The 27,482-nt window shown below is 40.9% G+C and overlaps 1 protein-coding gene across 1 annotated transcript in view; it reads left to right on the top strand.

Annotated features, from left to right (window-relative positions):
- Positions 1 to 24,058, top strand: part of LOC114511419 (carcinoembryonic antigen-related cell adhesion molecule 3-like) — a 178,443-nt gene extending 154,385 nt beyond the window's left edge. Inside the window, exon 3 of the mRNA XM_036012783.1 lies at positions 23,778 to 24,058. Coding sequence (XP_035868676.1) covers positions 23,778 to 24,058 — 281 coding nt within the window. The remainder of the gene's footprint in view (positions 1 to 23,777) is intronic.
- The last annotated feature ends 3,424 nt before the right edge of the window (positions 24,059 to 27,482 follow it).

Genomic DNA, 27,482 nt, shown 5'->3' with positions numbered 1-27,482 from the left:
CTGGGCTTACTTTGGGGAACTCTTCCTGCACAGAGTCAAGAATCCATGCACTACTGGCTGCCCTTTGGCAAACCTGCCCTGAGCCAGGTCCCCTTTCTGGTAATGTTTTGAAATTCAAAAAAAAAAATGCAACTGCAAAAGGAAGAAGAGGGATGTATGTGTTTTAAGAGAGATTAAAAGAGTGTATTTTATCCTTATAAGTTGGTGATTTTTTAATGAGTAAAAAGAGACAAGCTAAGATCAAGGGAGGTTGTAGAAGATTACCAGAAAAAATATTGAGAAAGGGATTTTATGAGTAAATACTAGACTCTAAATATGTGAATGTCCTTATACCATAACTCAGCAAGGACTACTAACTATATTAATTTAAAGGGAAGCTGAAGTGGCTACAAAGGAGGACCCTTCCTACCTGCTTCTGAAGCAGAGGAAAGATATTTATAAAACACTTATTGTCCTTCTCACCTGTGGAACTTTTAGATGGTAACTGTACTTGACAACATTGTGTTCTTACAGCCCAGTCCCCAAATAAATCTTAAGGTTACATCTTCCAAGTGTACAACTAGCAGAAGTCTGATTAATAATTAATAAGAGTTGGGCCATAGTGAATAAAAAACCCATCTCACAGACTGATGATTAAAACTGGATTGGTGTATAGTGTGTCCTCAAACTATAAGTAAATGTAATACAAAATGCAAAACACGGTGACATGAGACAGGAAAACTTAGTTCATAATAGCTTATAGGTTAGAAATGATCCAGAGTGTTTTTCAAATCAAGGCCTGTGGGACCAACTGCCTCCCATTACCTGTTTTTCACTTTTGAGAACATTTGGCTTTGACTTCAATTCAAGGTTAAGTTCTTGCTGCATCACCAATGGTCTATGGTTCAGCAAGTCAAACACTGCTGCTTAGACTTCCTAAATATCCCTTCCTAGCACTGTGAGACAACGTTATCTAACTATAAGATGAGTAACCAATGTATCCTTTAGGTTGATTTATTACAGAAAGGGGCATTGTGGATACAAAAGTGGCCACATACTAAATCTGACAATCTCAAGGAAGGCCTGAAGGTGGCATGTCCAACTCAGAAACCTAAAATAACCAAATCAGAGGGTTTGAAATTAAAACTTTTTACCAAAAGCAAGTTATGTTGCATAGGCATGTCCTAGGCCAGTATGTGTCTTAAGAATAGTCAAACTCTACCTTAACTGAGGGTTTCTTCTATCCTCTACCATAACATATCTTAAAATGTCAGGGTAATTTCTTTATTTCCAAAACTCTGACTGCACAATAATGGAGACAACATACCTTCTCATAACTATGGTTATTGTGGTTGCTATTAACTGCTAACTTTCCTGTACCAACCGACCTACATCCCCACATCCTTTATAATTCTGGGCAGATTGTGAGTGCATTGCTTAAAAAGGCATTTAACTCACCTGTTAATAATCACACATTGTAGAGTGAGTAAAATCTCTTCAGTTTTAGTGCCTGTAAAATATGAAAGATTCCAGCACTGTTAACCTGTAGGAGTCATGTAAGGAAGGGCCTCCTTCCTGATACCAATGGGGATGTAACACAAGACACCAAATTTAAAATTTTGCATGACTGGCACAGTGAATAACCTGAAAACAAATCCAATCACATTGATATTTTTTCTTCTTCTGAAGGTACTAAAGACACACAATACTGGGCGAAGTTCTCTAGAGAAGGAATTCTGGGATGCTTTTAAAGGTCTGTCCTCCTGGGTTGTTATGACTGTACTCAGTCTCTGGAAGTGCCCTGAGAAATCTGCACTCTTCTCCCTCTGTGTTTCAAAGATAAAGGGCTCACAGTGGAATTGTCCTATAACAAGGAACAGGATCCTACTGAACTTCTCTGTTCTCTTCTGTACCTGCCTACACATGCTACAGGGATGAGACACATGGGCCAGAGTATCTACTTTTTACTGAATATAGAGTCTCTGAGACACACCGTAGTTGACACGAGGGGTCTTTTTCCTCTCTGATGTCATTGCTAGATTTTTACGCTTCCTTAAAAAGGGACACATTTATTAAAGACAGGAGCTTTGGCTGTGCACAAGACATGATATAGATATTTGAAAGGTCATTACAGTTTTAACAGCATGTTATATTTTTCAAAGGGCAATGTCTTTACAATGAATAAGATGACATAGTAATTTCATAGTCTGAGGAAAAGCTCACGCTTTGAAAAAATGAGTATGGAGATTTTAAATAAACATTATTATATTCTTGTTTGAAAAGAACATGATATTATTTTAATAAATGATTTTAATAAAGTTAATTGGTCATTTATAGAAAATGAGACTTCATATTTTGTAAAATAATGTTTATATTAAAAGTAAAACAATTATATTCAAAGCTAAAATGATTATGAAACAAAAGCAAGAACATCCATTTCTAAGATAATGTACTTGTAAAGAAAGAAAAAGTTGATACTGCATATGCATGAATTAGGAAAACAGAATCAAGCTAACAATTAAGCACCAAGTTAAAATACAGCTCATTGCCGCCATTCAGAAGCCCCTGTCTGTGCAGTCTTGGCCACAACTACCTCATTAAACTTAAAGTGACAATTTTCTGAATTTATGCCCTTTCTGATTATTTATTTACTTCAATTTTTTTTTCAATTACACTAAACCCAAGGATTGGAAATTAGAGTTTGTCTTCTCACGCTCCCAATAATGCATATCCCACACCAAATGCCAACTTATCCTCAATCTGACAATCTGTATTAAGTTATGTCAAGCTCATTGAAATTAGAGTCATTCTTTTTTATCTGTATTTGTATTGGGATAAAATACACATGAATGTAATTTTTTTCCTTGTGATCATTTTTACAGGCACAATACTTTTGCAGTTAAGTACATTTATAATGTTGTGTATCCATAAGCACTATTTATTTCCAATGTGATTTTGTCACTTAAGCATTTCAGGGCAACCAGAATTTTCAGATATTTTATTCAATTTGTAATTAAACCACAGTAATTAAGACAAAGTCATCGGTACTGGTTTGCAACACCTCACCTGAAAATGATAGTGTTTTTATTTTATTTGTTTACTTGTTTTGATTGTTGACTCTATTACTGATTCCTTCATTTTTCCCTTCTGGTCCCACCTCTACACAGTGTCCACCTCTTTCCTGTGACCATCACTGCACTGTTGTCTGGGTCTATGGGTTATGTATACCTATTCTTTGGTTAATTCTATCACCTTCTTTCTCCAGTTCCTCCTCTCTTTTCTCCTGACAGCTGTCAGTGTTTTCCATGTACTTGTGCCTTTGTTTCTATTCCGTTTATTAGCTTCCACAAGTAAGTGAGATCATATGGCGTTTGTTTTTTTCTGACTGTCTTATTGCACATACAATAACATGAGTTTATTCTAAGAATTTACAAACATCTATCCAAAAAATAGGTATTCTCAGAAGTGTGGTTTCTGGTCAAAAGACAGTTTCATTTTTAATTTTTTGAAGAAACTCCAGATTGTTTCCTCCTGTGACTACATGCATCTACTTACTCACACTGAGCCTTTGTTTATATGTCTAACAGCAATCTGCATGTCCTCTTTGGAGAGTATCTATTCAGGACCTTTGCCGAAGTTTTAAATACATTGCTTGTCTTCCTGTTGTTGAGGTGTATAAGTTCCTTGTGTAGTTTGAAAATTGGTCCCTTATCCAATATATCACTGCCAAATACATTTATCCATACAGTGGGTTGTCTTTTCATTTTGTGATGGTTTCTTTTACTAAGCAGAGGCGTTTCCATTTGATGCACTTTCATCTGTTGATTTTTTCTTTGGTTTTCTTGCCCTATGAGGCATATCAGAGAAAGCATTGCTACAGATATATCTGACATTATACTGGCTCTGTTTTCTTCTCGGATTTATATGGTTTCACAACTTTCATTAAAGTCTTTTTTTCATTTTGAGTTCATTTTCTGAGGTATAATTTGGTGACTTATTTTCATTTTTTTGCATGTAGCTGTCCAGTTTTCCTAACATCATTCCATATCTTAAAAGGAGTGTCTTTCCTCCATCATATGCTTTTGTTTCCTTTATTAAATATTAGTCTTTCACTTAAGTGCGAGTTAATTTCTGTGTTCTCTCTTCTGTTTCATTGATTTTTCTGTCTGCTAACATGCAGTACATCCTTGCTTTGATTAAAATGATCTTGTACAAGTGTTTCATTTCAGGAATTGTAATCTCTCCAACTTTTTTCTTTTTTCCTCAAGCTTTCTAAAGCCATTTGGGTTCTTTCACTTTTGGTTCTATATACAGTTTTAGAATATATGGTCCAGAAGTGTGAAAGATACCATTGTTGATGTAATAAGAGTTGCATTAAACCTATACCCAGATTGCTCTGGGTAGCCTGAACATTTACATCATGTTAGTTCTCCAATTACATGAAAATGGAATATATTTCCAGTTATTTATATATTTCATGACACAATGTCCCTTTCTTTCTCAATGTTCCTTAATTTTCACAGTACATGTCTTTATTTCCTTGGTTACATTTTTTTCTAGTTACCTTAAATTTTTCCTGTTGTTGTTTCTGTTGTTGCAATAAGAAATGGGGTTGTTTTTTTGTTTCTCTTCCTGAGAGTTTATTATTGTTCAATAAAGTTGTTGCCAATTTCAGAATATTAATTTTGTGTTCTGCTATTTTGCTGAGTTCATTTATTTGATCTAGTTTATTTCTGGAGGAGCTTTAAGGTTTTCTATTTACAATATCATGAAATGTACAAATAATGAGGTCAGAGGCAAGGTCCAACCCTCTCTTTACATATTGTCACCTCAACAAAGGCAATCACTTTTCTGCAGAGGTGAAGATCATCCTCAGGTGAACATTACAAACTTAACTGTGGACCGTGTGTGGCTGAGATCAAAAGTTGTATTGTGGCCCCAGGTCCCAAGACCACTCTCTATCTGTCACACCTCCTGTTTCTCCACAGAGCCTGTGAGAGTGCCAACATACTAGCCAGCAACCCACTGGTCACAGAACATAAGGACCCTGTGCTGCTGGCTGCTACACAGTTGAGTTCCACTCAGGGTTTTATAACAGTAAGAGCCTGCGGCTCTTCAGGAGGATGAAGCTATCCTGTGTCCAAAGAACCTTCACATAGACCTTGTCAGGAGAAAGGATGTGAGAATTATCAGTGTGATGACACCAACTCCAGAGTTTCTCTGAAGGTGAGCCCCTCAAACTTGGTGTAAAATAAAAACGATACTTCTTTCCTCAGCTGTTATTAAACTCTGAATAAGTCTTTTGCAATTTTTAAATAGATTAGTTGTGAACATAGAAAATGTTTACAAGACTTGCCTTGAGTCAAGAAATGCTCAATAATAAGAGCTGACATTTTCATTTTTGTTGACTTAAGGTTACATTTTACAGCTGATCCCAGCTTTGACTGATCTCAGATGCACCATCTCTACAGGGCAAGAGTCACTGGGTCCCTCAGAGTATGGACAGTTGTCACATGATGAGCAGTGGGAGCATGTGATTAGCTTGTAGAAATTCAAGTTCTGTCCTTTTCTAGGGGTCATGTGGAGAGCACCTGGACAATGTGTGTACAACAAGAAGAAGCTAAAAGACACCTATGTGGGTAATAACACTGACATCTTTCTCTCTGTTTCACTTCCTTCCCTAAATTCTACCATCTTCTAGAGTCTTCCTATTTAAATGGCATAGGTTTATTTGAATAAATTGAGCATGACTCTGTCCCTGTTATTAACAGAATATATGTGTAACCATTTCTTATACTAACAAAGCTTTGGTCCAAATGTCCTAGTTCAGACTGAATTAAAAATAACCTCAGGGTTTATGAAGCTAATTTTGACCTGATGTTTATATTGGTATTTCTTAGAGAACAGGGCATCACCCAAAACTAGGGTTACTGCAGGTGGGTTGTGAGAGTGAAGCTTTCTAACACCAAGAGGCTGTTAAAACTCCCGTTATGTTTTATAGAAAAACCTGCAGTAGAGCAAACTATGTGGTAAATATCAGTTCCTCTTCCCTTCAGTAACTGATCAGGACAATGCAAATTACTGCAGCCATGTCATAGGATATAGAATACACTTGTTTGTTTGAATGATGTGTGAACAACAACAACAATAAAAACAATAAAAGGTGAGTGCAGAGATATGTAAAAGTACAGGATTCTGGGAGATGCAATCCTGTCTGTGTTCAAGGACTATCAGCTATTTTGCCCTTGTGCCTACATTGCTATGCACTGACACTTCTTTGTAAATATGGGGCAATGATGGAGATGCAAACTGGCTCTTGGCTGAAAGAGATTTAGTTGTGGGTCCCTCCACTGTGAAGAAGGCATTTGTGTTATTAACACAGTCTCTAATGTTTCCTCAGAGTCCAGAATCTTAACACAGGTTCTCTCTGACTTTAGGCCTCTGAAATCTGTCTTTTTTTTTTTTTTTTTTAGAGCATTTCACTACAAATGTAATTGCAATTTGGTTATGGACAGTTTTTTATCTGGTCTTTTGAAACATACCTAAGTGGTTTTGGATTCTTCTTACCAGTATTAAGAACCAAAGAATATCTGTTTCAAACACAGGGCACATTACTTTGATTTTTAATCTTCCTGGCAGTCTCAAAGAAAGAGCAGAAACCTACCATAGTTGAAGAACTTTGCAGCCAAAACATAAAAGGACCTCTTGTTAAGGTTTTATGTAAAGTTTCGCTTTTCTTTGTCTAAAGTCAATTAGCAAACACACATTCCCATGGTTTCTTCTTTTGTAAAATCTTCCAGGCTTTGTATCAGGGCTGTTGAGTTCTCTCTCACTGCCCTATTGCTATGTCTTTAATAGAGTCTTATCTTTATTTTTTATTGGCTTCATTCAAGTTTCTCTTTAACATAACCTCCCTGTACTAGTTGATCTTGACATCGTACTGAAAGTGTCAACCCTTAACACACTTTCAAATCTTCTAATATTTTCCTTATCTTGTTATTTTTTTAAAAAAAGGTTTGTAATTGTCTCCCTCTTTCTTGACTTGAGGTTCACAGCAGGAGATGACCTGACTTCCCAGAATTTTCTGGAGACCCAGGTTGCCTCAAAGCAGCCTTGCCTCAGAATCTTAGGGAACTTGCCAGCATGAAAGAGCAGATTTCGACAGCACCCTTAGCATCAACAGTGTAGTTATTCCACATGCGTCTTCAAAAAAGAAGGTCACAGAGATTTGAAAAGATATTCTGCCATTAACCTCAACTACTCCAGGGAACATGCAGGTCTCTGCTCTCAAGCCCTCTTTGGCCTGCATCTCTGGGCAGATATCATAGTCTTCATTCTTTGTGGTTTTTTTTTTTTTTTTTTTTTTTTTGCTCTTTTTGAGTACTCCACAGGACTGTCTTCAAATCCTGCCACCAGAATTAGCAAATGGAAAATAAATCTCTTCTCTATTTCTACTTTTTTCCTGATCCCTGTGGCCTCCGGTGTATTTGGTTGAGATCCTTGGGGACCTGTCTACAGGTGGATTGTGTTTGAGCAGAGGTGAACAAAGGGAAGTCATGGAGGAATGGGTTCTACTCAGAGTCAGATGAGAAAATTGTAAAGCCTGGGAGGTGAGCATGTCTTAGGAATTCTATGGTTTCCATGAACCTTAAATGTGCCATGCAGGAGGGTTTGTTTTGGAGGCTCAGAATGAAGCTGAATAATATGAGTGTGGTCTGTCCTACCTTTTGCCGGAGGGGCCACTGGAGCACCTGTGGTGAAGTGAGGGGGCCATGATAAATAAAAGGGCTTTAGGAAGGCACCTGTTGCCTAGATACCCCATTGTGTCTCATTAATTCTCTGTGGCCCAGAAAAATGCTCTAACCTTGTAGGATCTAGTCTTTTCAACTAGCTGTAAAGCATTCATTGTGACTTGTGAAATGATAGAAGATGTCATTCCTCCTTTTTTTCTCCTTTGTCCAAAACATTTTATATACACCATTTTGTCTCCCATACATTGGAGTTTTTAGGTTTATGTAAATTCTCTATGCCACTGCCACTTTGGTACAAACTAGAAGGATCCTGCCCCGATGTCCTTATGTTCTCCTGGAGATTCTGGTCCAGTATTGTCAGCACCTTGTGGCTGTCAGAGGAGTGACAGACCTATGTAGGCCTAGGAGAAATAGAAAAAACATCAGGCAAGAAAACAGTACTGTGGGAAACTGTAGCCTGGGAAACTGCCTGCCGACATACCCAGGGCAGACACATGCCCAGCTAAGACTGGGGTCTGGGGTCTGTCTATTTGGCATAATACAATGCAGCTATACATGGAGCCTGACGAGATGTATCAAGAAAAATGATCAGCAGAAATGGAACCTGGCAACCAGCTGTACCCAGTGAGACTCTGATACCCCAACCAGTTACCCTTTGTGAGTTTTTGCACCTAAAAACCCTGCCCTAAGAACAAATGAGCGAGTCTTAACCTCCCTTGGTTGGCTTCCCAACCTCCCTAGGTTGGCTCCACTTTTCCGCTTATTGCCTGTTAATAAACCCTGCTCCTTAGCTCGCTGTGTTTTTTTGGTTTCTTGAGCGACTCTGACATAACAGAGACAACATCCCTGAAAGGTCACACCTGAAAAAGCTGATGAATATTATCTTGAGATCCTCCCTGAGACCTCACCTGAAATTTTTACCTTTTGAAACCAGAAATCAGTGTGCACTCTTCTTGAGGCACACCTACTGAATTCTTTTTGTTATTGTTGTTCACTATAGTTGTTTCCATTTTCCGGCCACCACTTTCCTCGATCACACCCACCTCCCACCTTCAATCCTACCTCTCCTTGGGCTATGTCCATGGGTCCTTTCTATATGTTTCTTGGGAGATAAATTATCCTTCTTCCAGTCTCTAAGGGGTCTCCATGTTGTAGCATCCAGCACACGCGAGAACCAATATCGAAGACTTTCAGGGGTTCAAAGATGTTATTTTATTGGCCAAGTTTAACCTGCACAGGGGTGAACTCTCAAAGTGTCCAGCAACACTGCCCACAAGAAGCTGCAAATGAGAGCCGCCATGAGCATGTACAACTACTTTCTTATATAGGGGCAGGCAAGCAAGCATTATACAGAAGCAGATGTGGCAGTTAGCAATTCGCTTACAGAGACCGTGCTCGGGAATTTCAAACCAAGCATTTTTGCATAAGGCGTGAAGGCAGGCTGTTTGTTCATTAACCTAGTAATCTCCTGGCTCTAGCTAGCTAGTTTTCTATTTTCTCATTAAAAACAACAAAGCACTGCTTATCTAGCCTACCCAGGGGAGAGCATCTGCTAGACACAGGATGTTTGCTTAACTGCCCTGTGTCTCCCTTATCATTTCCTTTTAGCTACAATGTGGTTCTTGTCTATTAGAGGAAATTTAGTTCTTAGTTTCCTTATTCCCAACTCATGTGACTTGCAACCAGGAGATCAATGGGCAGCAGCAGTTCATCACAGACAAATACCCTAGAACATTCCATAAGTCTTCATCTATGTGATTCTGCAAAAAGCTAATGGCAGCCACTCCTAGTCTCACATCCTTCCCATAGTGTTGCAAGAGAGCCACAGCAGCCCCACCCAGTCTCCCTTATGCTTCTCCTTTTACTCTGGCCCATCCGTGTTTTTGGTGTCCCCAGGTTTAATGAACATACCTTCAAAATTACCTGGGCTTGTTTCATGAAGTTCTTCCTACACAAAGTCAAGAATCCTTGCACTACTGGCTACCCTTAGGCAAACTCACTCTGGGCCAGGCCCCTTTCCTGGTAACATTTTGAAATTTAGAAGAAATGGTATTGCAAAAAGAAGTAAAGAGATGTGTAAGTGTTAAGAGACATGAAAAGCAAGTATTTTTTCTTAATAAGTTGGTCATGTTCAAGTGAGTAAAAAGAGACAAAATAAGATCAAAGGAAGTTGTAGAAGGTTACTGGAATAGAAAAATTAAGAAAGGCATTTTATAAATAAATGCTAGAAACTAATGATGTGAATGTCCTTATACCCTAACTGAACAAGGACTACCAACTATATTAATTCAAATGGAAGCTGAAGTAGCTACAAACCATGGCCCTCCATACTTGCTGATGAAGCACACAAAATTTACTTATGAAACTCTTACTGTCCTCCTTGTAATGGGGTGAAGCCAGGACCCTCCAAAAGCCTGGTTTTTAATGAAGTACACAACTTGTGGTGTCCAAAAAATATAGAGGTTTGTGCCTACCTATAGTAAGTGGCTTAGGAAGCAGGAAAGGCAATGAAGGACTAGGGACAGGGGTAATGCCAGACTTTGCAGGGAAGGAAAGGGGTGAAAGTGTTACAGGGTGCAGCCAAGAGGGGGGACCCCCAATGGGCATTTGAAATGGGGTCCAGAACTCAAGGTGTCCAGGAGATTTTGAGATGTCTTCACCCCCATTCCCCAGGTGTGGGCTGGGGGAAGGGACAAAATGGAGCGGGGGGGGGGGGGGGGGGGGGGGGGCATTGAGAGCTGTTTTGCATAGCAACAGCCTTGTAGCTAAGCTCTGGTGTGGCCATTTAACATATCTATAGACTTTCACTGGTCGCTTAGATATGTTAAATAGCTGTGGCCTTGCTCAGAGCCAAGGGAACTGAAGTAACTACCCCACCAAGGTGTAACTGGGGGGCAGGTCCCCGAGTTACAGCGCCTGCATGGGAGCTTGGAGATGATTGGCTCCAGAACTTGGGGCCACGCCTGCCCAGACTCATGATGGCAGTCCAGTAAAGCTGGAAGGGTATGAGTTCTGGGATGTGAAGCTGAGTGTGGGAGGAGTCAGAAATGGGGCTGCAGAGGAAGGCGGGCACGGGGATTTAAAACCCAGAGGCGGCAGCCATTGAGGGGGAAGAACCATGCTGCTTTAGGAAGGTGAACCATGCGCAGCCCTGGGAGAGGGGAGAACCACGCGCAGCCCTGGGAGAGGGGAGAACCATGTGCAGCCCTGAGGAGAGAACCATGCAGCAGCACTGAGAGAGAGAGAACCACGGGGTGGGATTCTCCCCATGGCCATGGGAGAGAGGACCACATGCCATTGCCAGAGTGGGGACCCCCAAAGCTTTAGAAGGGGGAACCACCACCTGGTTTTAGCAAAGATCCCGGTGACACAGCTGAGGGTGCCAGGAACCCAGGGAGGTCTTCCAGTTGAGATGGAGTACTAACTGGGGAGAACCAGAGGACTGCCTGAGCCATGGACTTCTATTTCCTTTCCTGAGATACGGTACTCTGGACTGGGCAAAGGGGGAAGGAAGGAAGGACTGTGTCTGTTTGTGGGTGTTTTAAGGGACTTTAGGATTTTTTGATAAAGACATTAGGTCACTACTTGAAGTTTGTATAGCATTAAATAAACATTTCCTTTCCTTTTCACAAGTCTCTGGCATTGAGAGATGTCTTTCCTCGGGCGGTGGACATAACAGACCTGGGGCCTTCTTTCAATAATAGTATATCGTCCCAGGCCCTCCCCGCCTTGTTGTGTTCTGTAACAAAAGGACTCTTGCTGGTGGGCCACAAGAAGGTGTCATGTGGTTTTGGATTAAAAACTGGAGATATGCACGACACTGCTGATGGTGCTGGGAACCAGGTGAGACCTGTCAGCCAAACAGAGATTGCTGAGAGGAACTGGGAAAAGTGAGCTGCAGGCATCTGATTTTTTTTTTTTTTTCTTGTAGAGGATGGATACTTCTGCTTGTCAGATTCTGACACTGGCCTACGAGGCAGAAGGAAGGACTGTGTGTGTTTGTAGCTATTTTAAGGGACTTTGGGATTTTAAGGCAGACATTAAATCATTACTCTAAGCCTGTATAACTTTGGAATAAATAGTTCCTTTCTTTTTCACCAAACTCTGGCATTGAGAGTCATAATTCCAATTTGCGGTACTGGGCAAAGAATCCCCAGTGACAGAGGGACCCCATAACCTCCAGGTCCATTCTGTAACATCCTCACCTGTGGAAATTTTAGATAGTAATTGTATGTGAGAGGGTTCTGTTCTTATGTTCGGAACCGCCCTGACTGGTATCAGAAGCTGAAACCCCCACCTAGGCTAAGGCTAAGGGAACGCCCTTGGAACCTTAAGCCAGCAAGGAGACAAAAGCTTATCTCCCTGGCAGGAATGCTGCTTCTGCTGCTTTATTCATAACCGAACCCCAAAAAGCTTGGTCGGTTAGCCAAAGACGGGTAAGATTCCCCACGGGGGGAATGACCTAAGCCAGACACGATCACTTTGGTAGGCCCCCCAAAAGAAGGACTTGGGGGGCTGCAGCAAAAGAGGGTGACGGACCCTTACTCCTCGGCTTTGACATAGCCTGAGTTCTCATCGTCTGGGAGAAAATCTCCTTATTGCCTTAGTTCCCGTGCTAAGCCTGAAACAATGACAAGGTGGTACAGCTCTGTGCTGAAAAGGGCGGATTCCCTGGGTGATCAGGCCTAAGAAAGAACATGTAAATTACTGTGAAACCTTCTTTGTTTCGAATGCTCTCAGTTGAATGAGAGGAGTCCAAGGAGGAAGTTGGTTCCTCAAAGTCTTACAGCTCTTTGACCCCGACTCAATAGACCAGCAGAGTTCCTTGTTTTCTATAGTTCCTTACTTCCCCCTTGATAAGTACTGTACTTTACCTGAATTATTATGCAAAATGAGCCCAATAAAAGCAGGTATGGACTGTAAATCAGGGCCCTCCCCACTAGGGGGGGTGGCCATTTCCTCCCTACTTCCCCACAGAAACTAGTTTGTCTCTGTGCATGTTTGTGTTTTTTCTCACGTGTTTTTTGGCGAGCCATCCACAGCGTTCTGTGGTCACTGCTGGCCGGTGACCCACGTGCAACATTCTTACAGCCTGCTCCCCAAAGAAAACTTAAGGATGCACCTTCCAAATGTAGAACTAGAAGAAATTAGATTAATAATTAATAATTAATAATAGATCGGTCTTAGTAAATAAGAACCCACCATAGGGGCAGATGGTTAAAACTGGGCTGGTGTATAGTGTGCTCTCAAACTACAAGTTAAAGTAATACAGGATGCAAAACAGGGAGAAATGAGACAGCACATTAGCACTAACTTAGATCTTGAAAACTAATGGGTTAGAAATGTTCCAGAGTGTGTTTCTAATAAGGCCTGTGGGACATAACTGCCTCCCACTTACCTGCTTTTTCCTTTGAGTCCATTTGTCTTTGCCTTCCATCCAAGGTGGATGTCTTACTTCATCACCAATGGTTTATTGCCCAGCAAGACAAACGCTGTCACCAAGACTTCCTAAGAATCCCTCCCTAGCACTTGAGGCAATATTATCTAGCCAAAAGATTGGCCACCAATGTATTCTTTAGGTTGATTTATAACCAAATGGGTCAGTGTGCACAAAAAAGGGACCCCATATTAAACCTGACAAGCTCAGGGGAGGCCTGCATGGTGGGACTTACAAACTCAGAGACCTGAGGTGACCACATAGGATGGTCTGAAATTAAAACTTTTAATTCAAAGTGACTCATGGTGAGTAGTCATGCCCTAGGTTGGTATCTTTCCTTACAAAGCTAAGTCTTTACCTTAACTGAGTGTGTGATTGTCTTTTTGCCTCCAGCATAACGTACCTTTAAAAGGTTAGATAAATTTTTATTCCTGACCCCCACTGCACCATAGCAGAGACCACATAACTTCGCATCACTGTTGTTATTGTCTTCATTGTTAACCACTAACAAGTCTGTACCAACCAACCTAACAATTGTATGTGGGTATTTGTTTTACTTGTTACCCAGTCTCAGAGATTTGAGCACTTTGCTTTCTCCCACCTCCCTAATCTTTTTTTAATGGATTTAATATAACCATGAAGGCATCTGCCTTTCACTGTACTGAATAAAATAGGGTGCACAAATGCCATTTTACAGAACATTTTCTTGATCCATTGTCATTTTGTTCCCTGCAATTATCCTATTTGGCTGGCGTAAGCTCATAAAAATTCTCCTCAGGTTGAAGCAATTCTTATGTTGACAGCTGAAAATTTTAATCTTCTGATCACAACTTGGTATTTCTGGTGACCTGCCCTCACTCTGCAATATCCAGAGGCCTTCCAAGAGTTTCCTCATCACATGTTTTTCAAAAGGCACTCACAAAACTCTCATGTCTTAAAAAATTCCAGGAGCTTTAGATATCCTTGTCTAAAATCCAAGAAAGAAATCCAAATATATTTTATGACATCACATGAGGCAACTGATGCTTACTGAGGTGGGGTCACTCACCCAGAGTCACACAGCCTGCATGTGGGCTCACAAATGTCATGTATTATCTGTGGGCACTTGGCATATATCCTTCATGTTTTTAGGTTTCTTGTTATATCAGGGGGACTAGAAGTTAAACACTCCCCTTCTACTCCTAGCGATTTAGATCCAGATGTGAATTAAATGCAGTTCCTGAGGTTCACTGGTTCATAATTTAGAAGCTGGAAGGGAGGTAGAACCATTAATTCTGCTGCCATGTTGACTGATGGACGGGCTGTGGCAGACACAGCTTTATGTGAGGAATTAGGTGTTTCTGTCCCTTTGGGTGGGGCTGTGGCCCTGCGACCTTCAAACCAGACATCCAGGGTAAATTGCTACCTTCCACTTCACTACATTTTCATTGGTTTTATAATTAATAATTGTTTGCATTATAGAGTTTTCTGCACACATCTTCATGGCTGCTTTACTTGTAATAGCCCCAAAGTGGAAAGAACACAAATGTCAATAAAATGGTGAATCAGTAAACAAAATCAATGCAGCCCTGGAATGAAATATAACTAGAGTATTAAAAGAAGGAGCTATGTAAAAATAATTGTATTCAGTGAAGAAGCCAATCTCAGATGAAAATTATACATTTTATGATAAAAACTGAAAATTCCAGAAAATGCAAAGGAATTTATAGTGAAAAACAGCCACTAACACTTTCCTTAACACTAAAAAGAGGTGCGGACGTGAACTAATAAGAGATTACAACAGGGCATGAGAAGACTTTAATAGTAAGGGATACAGTCTCTATTTTCCTGGTACAGCTTGTCTGGTCCATGGATCTGAGAAAACAACATAAATGGTATACTTTCAATATGTTAATCTGACTACATTTGTCTATAATTTAATAAATATACATAAAATTATGTATGAAATGTTACCTAAAGTATAGGTTGAATAAAAAAGTACTAAACTAAAAGAAAAAATTACTTAATTATAACATGACATTTTCTTGCTCATTTTTCTTTTTGTCCACAAGGGTGTGTCTGAATTACCCTGCAGGCTAGAGTCTTTCTTTGACACTGCTGACCCCATTCAGCACAACCCACAGCCCAGTAAGGCCCAATCTCACCAGCATTAATCACTACACAGTCTTTCTAGATCTCCAGACTCCCCATAGTGGTCTGCATCTGCTCCTCCTTTCAAACAACAATCAGACAATTGCTTGGCAGTCCTCCCTAGGCAGGGTTTTTTTTTTTTTTTTTTTGATGCCCTCTATTCATCAAGGGGAAAAGCGCCACTAAGTCTACAGGTTGTGGCCAAGAAATCACTTTTTCAGAAGTGTTCTCTGTGATCCCAGGCCAGCTGAGACTCAAGTACATGCTGTGTATGCACCCAAAGTTCTCCTTCACAGCCCTTCACTGGATTATAAGTCACTCCCTAGAGCCATGATGTATCTGAGACCCTGTCTCTGTTACAACAAACACAAAAAGCACAGGGCCTATGTAAGTCTTATTCTCTTTGGAGCTTCCAGGGCCCAGCCAAGAGCCTGACATGTCACAGATGCTCCATAAACACTCACTAAATCAATAAAGTAAATCACACAATGCAAGACTGTCACCCACTGATGCAGGTGACACTTGCAGTCAAATGATGTTTTTTATAGACACACAGGTATTGGTGTCAGCATGGGAGGAGGCCTCTGAATGCTTGGGGACACCACAGAGTCAGCTTTTGTCTCATACAGTCATGAGGAAGAAAAGGAATCTCCTAACAGTAAGAGGTTTGACTGCTCTTTATTCCCCCTAAAATTACATCCCTACATAGTCCCACTCTGTTAGTTATGTCTCATCACAACAGGCCTGTATTCTTTAAGTTCTCATAGATCCCTGATTGGACAGAAACTCTGCATCCTCAACCCCTGAAAGAGTTACTGTCAGGGGAGGAGAGAGCATACGCTGACTTGATAACAATAAGGACTGACTTTTCATTCACAAGGCTCAGGGTGTGTGGGACACCTGTCGGTTCTTTCTGAAGACATCTCTCTAGGTCATGATGCCCTGGGGAGCAAGGGAAACTTCTTGTGCAGTAAGAAGAGAACCTGAAAACTCTGGTTGCTTCCATCTCAGAGGGGCTAAGATTTCTACCAGAAACATTCTTCCCCTAACAGAACACACAGAGTCAGTGGCTGAGTCTTCACCTGGAGATGCTGCAGCTTCTGAGACTTGTTGGCAGGAAGGGACACAGATATGACTTATATTTACTACCCCAATGTAGTGAGGGTGGACACACAGGGCATTTTGGGGATCAGCCTTCCAGGCCAGCACCCTCCTCCAAAAGCCTCAGAAGAATCTTCACCAGGCCCTTCCTTTGAACACTTGAACCCAGAGAGCTCTGTCAAAAACAGTACATCCCCCTGGTGGGATAGTTTTCCTGACACTGCACTCATAATAATTGGGACAATGCCTGTCTTTTCACTGAGCTCAACCTAAACTCCATAACATCCCTGTGTAGCACCTCACAGTGTCTACAAGTCTTCCTCTGTCCTCTAGGGAGATATATTGAGACACACATGAAATAGACACATGAACCTGGATTTGGCTAAGATGGAGAAGTAGCCTGATTTCATCCCTTGTTTCAACAGGTTTTTCTTGGGCCTTCCCTCTTGCCTGCTCTGTCCTTCCTGCTGCTTCTAGAGGCAGTTAACAAACAGGGGCTGTACAGTAGCCTTGACAAGCTGAGGGGGCCACATGGAAGGCCTGAGCAGCCTCAAAGGATATTTTGATCAGAAATTTCTAATTTGGCAGGTGATGGCAGGTTGCCACATCACAAGCCTCCATTTTCCTTACCAAAGGTCAGTCTTTACCTTCAGTGAGCCTTGGCTTCTTTTTCTTTTTCTTTCCTTCTCGGATAGCATAACTTGGACACATGAGAGGGATTTTCTTCACTGGACCATTCAATATCACAGAGTCTGGTACAAGTCTACGAGACCACAGATTCTTTATGTTATCACGTCCCCTGCATACCTTCTCTGTGTCCTGTAAATGTGAACTAGGATATCATGTGAATTACCATAAATGTGAATTACATTTATGTAATAAATCAACATAAAATATATTTCTCCATTTTGCCTTCTACCCAATTCTAGAGATTCCCCTGCTATGTTTTCTCTCACCTCTGAATAGGTTTTATGTATCCTTATTTGCCTTCTACTTTGTTTAAAATGTATAAAATAAGCTACAAAACTGCATTCACTGGATTTGAGACCTCACTCGCAGACATATGAGGTCAGTTTGGCTCAGATAAACTCATTAAATTGATCAATAAATTTGGATTTTTTTTTCATTTTGAGAGGGCCTTGGATCACCTAGTCCCTCACGGGGTTCTGTGCTGCTCTGTACCTCAAGAATGGTGTCATCCATGGCAAGGCAAGGTGATCACCAGAAAGCCACCAATGCAGAAACAGAGGTCTTCCCAAGAGCCAGGCATCACAAGTACAAATCCAAGAAACAGACATAGAGAGGGGTGGTCTACATGAAGCTGTCCCTTGAAAAACAGAAAGTCTATAGCCACCCAACATTCCCCAGACTCCTTTTTTCTTCCTGGCACATGCAGGACACATCCCACTTCAAACCACAAAACCGCAGGTCCTATTGAGAATCCTGGTTTTACGTGTTTGTTCCGGGAAGCAAAAGCCAGTCTGGTGACAACTTGAGATAAAAGAAGGGTCCCCTCTGCAATTATCACCAAGTTTGACACCTTCTATCACCCAGAGTCATGTCTGTGAACTTCCTGCTGGGAGAAAAAAACACGTCAGAGCAACCAGAGAATATGGAGAGGATCCATTGCCCAGCTGGGTTTCTGTGTCACAAACAGAAATAATCCAGGCTTTTACCATACCTGTGGCTCTCTGAGTGGTGTTGACAGTCCCAAGACCAAGTCTCACCTGGCTTCAATGTTGGCCTTAGTGTGTCATCTTACAGACACATGTTCAACCATCAGCATTGCTATTGCAAGTGTACCCTACAGGCCAGATGGATCAACCTATCCTGACAGCTTGTCAGATGCAGAGCCTCGACTCACTGCACCTCAGAATCTGTAGTACAACAGGATCTGGAGACTTCCCTTGTGCACAGGAGAGCAAGAGAAGAGTTTCTACCTTCATATCAAGCCATTACAATTTGAATGGACACCCACGTTACCTAGAGATCTGCTGAAGCTTCATTTCTAAGATTTCACCTTGGAATGAAATCATCTCTTCAGCATCTCTTCACAAAAAGAGATGTTGAAAAAGTTTCACAGGGTATCTGATGCACAAGAGTGGTCACATCACTTTGACAGCTTTTTCAGAATCAGGTCTAGAACTCCTGCTCTGAAGGCAAAAGTCCAATGTGAAACAGAGAGATCTGTTGGGGAGGGTATTGTAGTCCTCACAGGGAGCTGTGGGAAATGCCTGATAGCCAGACACCACAGGCTTTTGCTTTTCATAATACCACATGGGAGTCTGTGTTTGTGTATTTGTAGTATAGGGAGGCCTTAAAAGATGTCAGGGAATAAAAGTATACGGAATCATTACTGGATAAAAGGTATAAGGGTGGCAAAAAATGAGGGCTGGGAGAGGGAGGTTAACGTGCACAGACCCCACCCCCAGCCCACATAACAAGAATAGTAAACATGCCTGAGGATACAGCTCAGCACACAGGTAGGACACACAGCAGATTTCACCATTCTGGACAGAGGTACCTGTGAGTCTTAGAGAACCTCAATCTTCTCTCAAAGAGTCAGCCACAGAAGAGACAACATATACTATGCGGTCCTCTTCAATGTTTACCCACAGAGGACTTGTCCACTGGCAAGGGCTCCTGCTGGTTGGTAAGTAGGACACAGTTCCTTTGGATAGTCTAAGAATCTGACACAAAGACTGGCTGGGATCTCTGCAGACACCAGTGCTTTGAGAAAAGAGGGAAGGCTTCAGATTGGACCTGAAGCTAAAGGACAAAGGAGCAGAGCAGGTTGAGGAATCCAATTCAGCAAGAAGAAAATCTCATAATCTGGAAGTGGTGAGAGGCAGAAAACCCTCATTTGCTGTGCATTTCCTTTCATTTGTCATGCTGTTATACTTGTTTATGAGGAGGCACCAGAAATATTTAACAAGGAATGTTAGACATTGTCTTTATCACCAACTTTTGCAATCAGCCAATAGATCCGAGGATGTACATGACACTGGGATTATGCATTCACTCAACCCCATGTATTTCCAGGCTGTTGCAGTCACTGGAGGTAGAAGATGACACAAGCACTGTTGTGATTGAGCCCTTGTTCTATGTAGGAGAGAGGAACAAGGAAGGATCTGGAGGTGTTGTCAGGTATCCACAATAGCCATGAAAAAAGAGAGTAGGTGCAGGTGAGAAATTGAAGGCAGAGAATCTTTATATAATGTGGTGAGCAAAGTGCCTTTCCAAAATGACCCTGAGTATCAGGTGGGGCCTGAGGACAGTGAGGGGGTGAGCAAGAGAAATGATGGGAGAAGAGTATTTGAAACCCCTCAAAAAATAAAAGCTTCAGAGGTGCTGAAGTAAAGGGGGCCATGTCTCTGACCTTGACCTCAGAGGAACAAACTGACGTGCAGACCAAGGCTGAGACATGACGAGACCTGTTCAGGATTCAGGGCTTCATTTATTTATCCCAAAACAGAGATACTAATAATAATGCTTTCTTTTCTTATTTCCTAGTATCACTGTTCAACTTCTGGGGCCAGCACACCACAGCCCAAGTGACAGTTGAGTCGGCTGAAGCTCTCGAGGGAACTAATGTGACCCTACATATCTGCCATAATGCTCGCAATGCAGCAATCTTCATGTGGTTCAGGGGAGAAACCACTGACATCCATAATAATATTGCATATCTTTCAGTAAACTCCGGCAGTTATGTAAGAGGTCCTCCAAATGGACAAGGGATAGTAGAGGATGATGGGTCCTTGCTGTTACAGAATGTCACCATGGAAGACTCAGGAATCTACACCATAGTGGTCCAACTTCAAGGCTGCCAACAAATGATAACATGTGGACAGCTTGATGTATACCGTGAGTGATTGCTCTTTGTCCTCTCAGTGTCAGGTGGGGTGAATTCAACTTCACACACAGGATTGATATGCCCTGAACACTACCTCCATTCCCCTTGGCGTTTTGTTTCAGGGTGGATTTTAGTGCTTAATGCAGGATACAGAAAGAATGCAGGCAAACTTTCTAAAACCTCCATCCCTTTCTCAAATTTTAGCCTTCCAGATTGTCAGTGCACACAGAAGGATCAGTTTGATGGGTATACGTCAGCAGGGAGAGACCTGACTAATGTCAGCCTCCTGAGCACCTCCCTATTCACTTGACCTTGAGAATGACTCTGTTGTACTTCATCAGAGCACAGTCTGAGAGGCCCCCTGAAACCTGTACACAGCTCAGCTCAGAAACCCCTCCCAAGAACCCTGTCCCAGGGATCATTACTCCAAGAAGTCTGGTGAGCAGGTACTAGGATGAGTTTGGCCACCTCAGAAGGACTGAGTGTGTAACAGTTTAATGGGTGCTCAACTCACAAGGCTCCTGAGACAGTCACCAGTCAGGTTTCCTGACCAAGGAATGCACCTTGTCAGAAATAGAATTTGGTTTGTCATCATCTGAATTTTATGTGAAGAGCAGAGATATACAATGTGCTTGTAAATAGCTGGCTAACTTGGGGGTCTCGGGAAATTTCAGAAGAGGGTCATCATCTCCTAAAAGAAAGTGAGAAAAAAAAAAAAGATGCTCCTGGAAGCTCCTCATTGACCTTGGATCAGCCAAAGGTTCTCATGTAGTCAGTCAATAACAGATGCCACTTTTGACCAGTTCTTGTATTTCAAGATTAGGTGTGATCCTCTAAATATTTTATAGTAATTACAATGAAACCCTGGCAGGCAAATATTCATTGAGAATAAACTGAGAAACAGGGAGATCTGGTCACTAAAGGAGAGTCACACAGACCATGACCAGGTGATCAGGGTTACTAGAGTTCTGTATGCAGACACAGGCTTAATTTCTCTACCTCTGGGGCCATAAAAAGAGTCTTGAGATTCCCAAACCAACAAAGTGGTTCACATCCTTTTCTCTTAGATTTCTTCAGTCACAGGAATGCATTTTGGTCTCTGAAGAAAAAAAAATGGAGGCAATTCATTTTAACTCTAGAAAAAATATTATCTTCTGTAACAATCAGAGTCACTGTGTTATTACCCAGGTATCCCTCTCAGGTGGCCCATCCACACCTTCCTGTACTGGACCTGACATCAATCATTTGTTTCCTGTTCTGGTTCACTATTCCCCAGCAGATGTAAAGGAAAAGGACTTTTCTTTCTTATTGTCCACTCTACCCCACAAACCAACTCAGGATGAAACTTGAACAAGCACTCAGTTGCTTTTGATGAATTAGGAAGAAATAAATAGTGATTAAATAAACAAATGAATGAATGATCCAAAATTTCTTCAGAGCTTGGAACCTGGATGCAGATTTCTTGGAATCCTCACCATAGAGAAGAGTCTTTTGTGGACCCAGGAACTAAGACCATCATCTCAGATTCTTCCTTTTCTCTACTAAAATAGGACTTGCTACTGGTCTTAGGCCCTTGGGTATTAATAATAATTTTCACATAGAGAAGAATTTTAAGGTGTTTTTTTTTTCTGATTACCATCTCATAGCCACATAAAATAAATTGTCCACAAGTGCCAGAATTTCAGCAAGTCCATGGTGTCCACTTGCTCTGAGCCACTGGTTTTGCATTTGCACAAGTTCTCACCTGCCCTCAAGAGAGAAAGAGTGGATTTTATGCTCAAAGGTAGAACACAGGATTCTGCTGCCATTATCAGCTTCTGCCAGTCCTTCCTCCCTGCTAAATCATTTCTTGGACTCTGTTGTATTATTCATCATCTCCCTGGCTCATTTCAGTCACATTCACCTGAAAAGACCTGACCTATTTCTTAGCCTATGGCCTGAGTAGACAACTTACCACTGGCTTGCTTCTGGTCTCGATGTGTTATTTCTGCTCAAATCCCACCCAGTGTCTAGGAGGTCCTGAGAAATAGAGTTTCATAGAAACACACCTCAGTTGGGCAATAGATGTTTGTGCAGCTGGAAGGAATGGCTTCTGGTCAGGCAGGCATTCAGTTGGTCAGTGAAGAACCAGGAGAATTGCAGTGGTGTCTCTGAATCCATGTCTTATGTCTTTCCTTAACCAACACTGATACTTAACTGATACCTGAGATAATCTTCAGTTTCCCCCAGACATATAACTGGAGGACATTCATTCTCTGCTCTGATTTTCAAACTTCTTGTGATATGCTGACCTGCTTTGTTAGTTCTAAGACTTAAGTTGACTAAGAGGTGAGAGGTACCAACTGTGCTGAAAGAAGCTTTTGGAGATATCAAATTACCACACAGAGCATTCATTTTTCTCTTTACTGCAGACCAAAGTTAACCACAACCAGATCATAAGCAACAAACCCAACCTTGAGAGTTTTGATTTTCACGTTTGTACATAATAGTGGTGTTGAGCATGTTCTTCTGTAACTGTGTGCCATTTGTATATATTCTTTGGAGAAATGTCTATTCAAGTGCTTTGTTCCATTTTTAAATCTGATTATTTGCTTTTGTGGTTGTTGTTGAGCGTAGATTCTTTTGTATATTATAAAGATTAACTTTTTATTTTTCATATAATTTGCAAAATATTTTCTCACATTTTTGGGTCACTTTTCAATTTGTAATGTCCTTTTTAATAAAGAGACATTTTCATTTTGAGAATATCCAAATTGTCTTTTTTTGCCTGTCTTAGTGTGACATTTATGAAATGATTGCCAAATTAAATGTTAAAATGCTTCTTTCAATATTTTTATAAACATTTTAAAGCTTAGGTCTAAGCTTTAGAATTTGATATAATTTGACTTATTTTTGCTCATTTTGATATTAATATGAAATTAACTTTCATATAATCTTGACTTAACTGTGTGCAGTATCAGACAGGGATCCACATCATTAATTTTCATGTGGATATTGCTGTTCAACATCATCCATTGTAAAGACTGTATTTTCTCCATTGAAATCCTGGCCTTTTCTCTGTTTGAAATTAGTTAATCTTTTCTTTTATTGTTGTCCAAGTATCTCTGTCTGTATTTTCCTACCACCACTTTCCATCATCCCAACCACCCACATATGAAACCCACAATGCTTCTCCTCTTTGGCTTTTTCCGTGGGGTCTTTATGCATGTTCCTTAATAACCCTTTTTCCCATCTTTCCCCTGTTATTCTCCTTCTCTCTCCCCTGTGGTTATGGTCAGTTTGTTCTTTATTTCCGTGTCTCTGATTATATTTGCATGAGGTTATATGGGGGCAGAGAGGAGTTGTAGCTCTTTCCTTCATAATGTCACCTGAACTTAGAAATTTGTCCACCAAATGCCTGGACCACCCTCTGTTGAACTTTACATAAGTCACTCTGGGCTGAAAGTGGCTGAGATCCCTGAGGAAGCCATGAGTCTGCATGTTTGTAGCCCATTCTCAATGAGTCATTTTCTCTGTCTCTCCCCAGCTCTTGTGAGTATGCCCACCCTCCTAGCCAGCAACACCAGAGTCACAGAGAATAAGGATGCTGTGGTGTTGACCTGCCACACAAGCGCTGACTTCATCCAGTGGTTGTTCAATGGCACAAATCTGCGGTACACAAACAGAATGAAGCTTTCACTTGACCGTAGAAATCTCACCATAGACCCTGTCCAGAGATGGGATGCTGGCAATTACCAGTGCAAAGCCTCCAACCGCATGAATTCTGCTGAAAGTGCATATGTTGGTCTGGATGTGATATTTGAGTGATTCTCCTTTCCCCCTCTATTTTGTGAAACTCTAAATAAAGTACTTTTTGCAACATTAGAATGGGCTTGTTTTGAGGATGAGTACTTGTTAAAGATCAGCACTGAGACAATAAACTAGAAAAATGTGAGCTGACATTGTCATTTTGTTGATTTAAGGTCACATTTCAGAGCAAACCCACATGTTGGTTTGCTTTCATGTGCACCATATCCACAGTGGAGGGGTCATTGCAACACTGTGTCCCTCAGAGGATGAGCAGTAGTTGTGTGATAACAAATGAGAGAAGGTAAAGAGCTTAGAGAATCTGAGCTCTGTTTCTCGTCCCTGAACACATGTGGAGGCCGCCGGTTGTAGACAATAGGAATGGACAAGGGGACAACAATATTAGTGGCAACACTGATTCTTGTGTTTCTCTTTGATGTCTTTCAAAAGATTTCTAAAGTCTGTTGAGTATTGTTCCTTCTATGCCAATGAAATTATTTGCATGAGTTCAGTACACTTCTGTTTTTTTGTTAATAAGGTATATTTGGAAACTTTGGTAGTAAAACCAAAGGTTTAGTTCAAATGTTCTAGTTCAGACTGATGCCCATGGAATTTGAACTGACCTCATACTTAATAGAGCTAAGCTTGACATCTTCAGATTTTTGGTACCTCTTGCAGAAAAGACATAACCCAATGTGAGCAAAGTGGATGTGCAGTGTTTGAGTAAAGCTTCCTAACTTCAAGATGCTGGTAAATCTCCCATCATGTTTTCCATGGAAAACCCTCATCAGTGCAAACTATGGGGTGAATGTTATTTCCTCTGTACTTAGGTAACTAACTAATCAGGCTGAATCAGGTGACACCAGCCATGTTGTAGGGTCAAGAACACACTTCTCCCTGAATGATTAATTTTGATGAATGGGAAAGTGACTGTAGAGATAAATATAATGTCTGAATGGAAATCTCCAGAAGCACAGCCTTCTGGGAGATCAGGTTCTGGCTCTGTTCAGGGAGTCTCAGTTATTTTGCACCTCTTTATAAATTGCAGGAACTGATGCAGATGCAAATTATGCCTTGGCTGCAAGAGATGTGATTTGTTTTCCTCCACTGTGCAGAAAGCAGTTTGGTTATGACCCAGAGGCCTTAAGGTTCCCTCAGAGTTATTAACCGCCAGACATGTTCTTCCTGATTGCAGGCTTCTGACCTCCATATTTTACAGAATTCTCATTAGTAACGTACTTGCAATTTATAATTGCAGATTTTTTGGTACTAGGAATACACATGAGTCTCCTTAAAATTATCTTGCTAGTGTTCTGATTCACAAAGTATTTATCAAAGGGGACTGTGCCCATCTCAGAAAATTTAATCATCCTGGTGTCCCTGCTGCTCAATTTCTGTGGGACATACAAGCATAACTTCGGTGAAGACCTGTAAAAGCAGGATTTAATGAGACCTTGTATGAGGATTTTATGAAGAGTTTTACTTGTATTCTTATTTTTTTAATTCTGGGCTCAGTTTGTTTAAAATTATTTTAATTACTGACATGTTTGTGTTTAAACATTATCTTTCACCTTGCTTTTATTATTTTTCAGGTATAGTTGTCTCCATTTTCCTGTCACCACTCAATTCAGCCAATATATACCTCATATTCCAACCTCAACCCTATACCACTTTGTCTTGTCCATGTGTCCTTCATATACGCTCCTTGACATCCCTTCATATTTTATCCCCATTATCCCCTCTCCACTGCCCTCTGGTCACTGTCAGTTTGCTCTTCATTTAAGTGTCTCTGGTTATATTGTGCTCACTTGTTGGTTTGTTGATCAGCTTCCACTTTTAGGTGATGTCATATGGTATTTGTCTTTCATGGCCCAACTTATTTCACTTAGCATAATGCTTCCCAAGTTCCATTAATGCTGTCATCAAAGACAGGGGCGCATTCTTCTGTCTGCTGTGTAGTACTCCATTCCTTGAGACATTGTTGGTAGTTTCCCCTGTATACATCATCCACCTCTTTGGTTAAGCTTATTCCAAATTATTCTAGTATTTTTGATGGTATTGTAAATTGAACTGTTTCCTTAACTGAGTTTTGAGATAGTTATTGTTGATGCATAGAAATGAAATGAGGCTGTTTTCTCCTGCAACTGCACTGAATTTATTACTTTTAACATGTTTTGGGGGTGGGGGATAAACTGTTTAATGTTTTCTACATGTAACATTATGTTGTCTTTTAAAATAGATCAGTTTCTTTTTCACTTTCCCATTTTCATGTCTTTATTTTACCTTTCTGGCTAATTGTTTCAGCCAAACTTCCAGTACAATGTTGAAATGTTGAATAAGTGGGGAGAGAAGCATTTTTTATATGGTTCATGATCTTACTAACATTTTCGGTGTTTCTCCCTACAGTATTGTGCAACCTGTAGGCTTTCAAGCATGACATTTAACATATAGGGTGGTTTCCTTTAATTCCTGCAGTCCTTGTCTTTTATCAAAATCATAACAACTTATCTCTAGAGATTTTACTTGATGGTGGCATTCAGTTTATAGGCCAAGAAAATAAAGTCTCATAGATTTAAGATATTATTTAGATGAAACTTCTCAAAATCCAATATTTTGAATATTGGGCTCATTCAGCATTCTTTCCTCATAAATTATTTAATGAGAAATGTGTTTTCAATTACAGTGAAGTTTCATTAGCCCCAGAGACATACAGGTGGTAAGCCTGCCCTCTTTGACATTTATGGAAGTTTACATGAGGAGTGTGACTTGTACATTTTTGAAGTCTAAGAAACTTCCAGGAAAGAATCCATAAGAGCTTATGAGAAAAATATGCCATGTGATAATGTGGCTAGAGGATGACACATGGGCTGGGAAGCGGCTTCCTATGCTGGTACTAATGAGACGTTCACAGGAACAAGTCAGGAGTCACCTTGGAGTAATCTGACATCCGAGAAAAGGTGTAGTCCACTTTTTATACATTGTCACCTCAATGATGGTGACAATGTATGGTGTTACAGAACAAACCAGGTGATGGTGTTACAGAACAAACAAGGGGGGGCCTGACACGATATACTATTATTGAAAGAAGGCCCTGGGTCCATTATGTCCGCCGCCCAAGGAAAGACGTCTCTCAATGCCAGAGATTCGTGAAAAGGAAAGGAAACGTTTATTTAATGCTATACAAACTTCAAGTAGTGACCTAATGTCTTTATCAAAAAATCCTAAAGTCCCTTAAAACACCCACAAACAGACACAGTCCTTCCTTCCTTCCCCCTTTGCCCAGTCCAGAGTACCATATCTCAGGAAAGGAAATAGAAGTCCAAGGCTCAGGCAGTCCTCTGGTTCTTCCCAGTTAGTACTCCATCTCAACTGGGAGACCTCCCTGGGTTCCCGGCACCCTCTGCTGAGTCTCGGGGATCTCTGCTAAAACCAGGTGGTGGTTCCC

The sequence above is a fragment of the Phyllostomus discolor genome, chromosome 12, assembly GCF_004126475.2.
Source record: "Phyllostomus discolor isolate MPI-MPIP mPhyDis1 chromosome 12, mPhyDis1.pri.v3, whole genome shotgun sequence".
Lineage (NCBI taxonomy): Eukaryota > Metazoa > Chordata > Mammalia > Chiroptera > Phyllostomidae > Phyllostomus > Phyllostomus discolor.
This window is presented reverse-complemented; position numbering and strand designations above follow the sequence as displayed.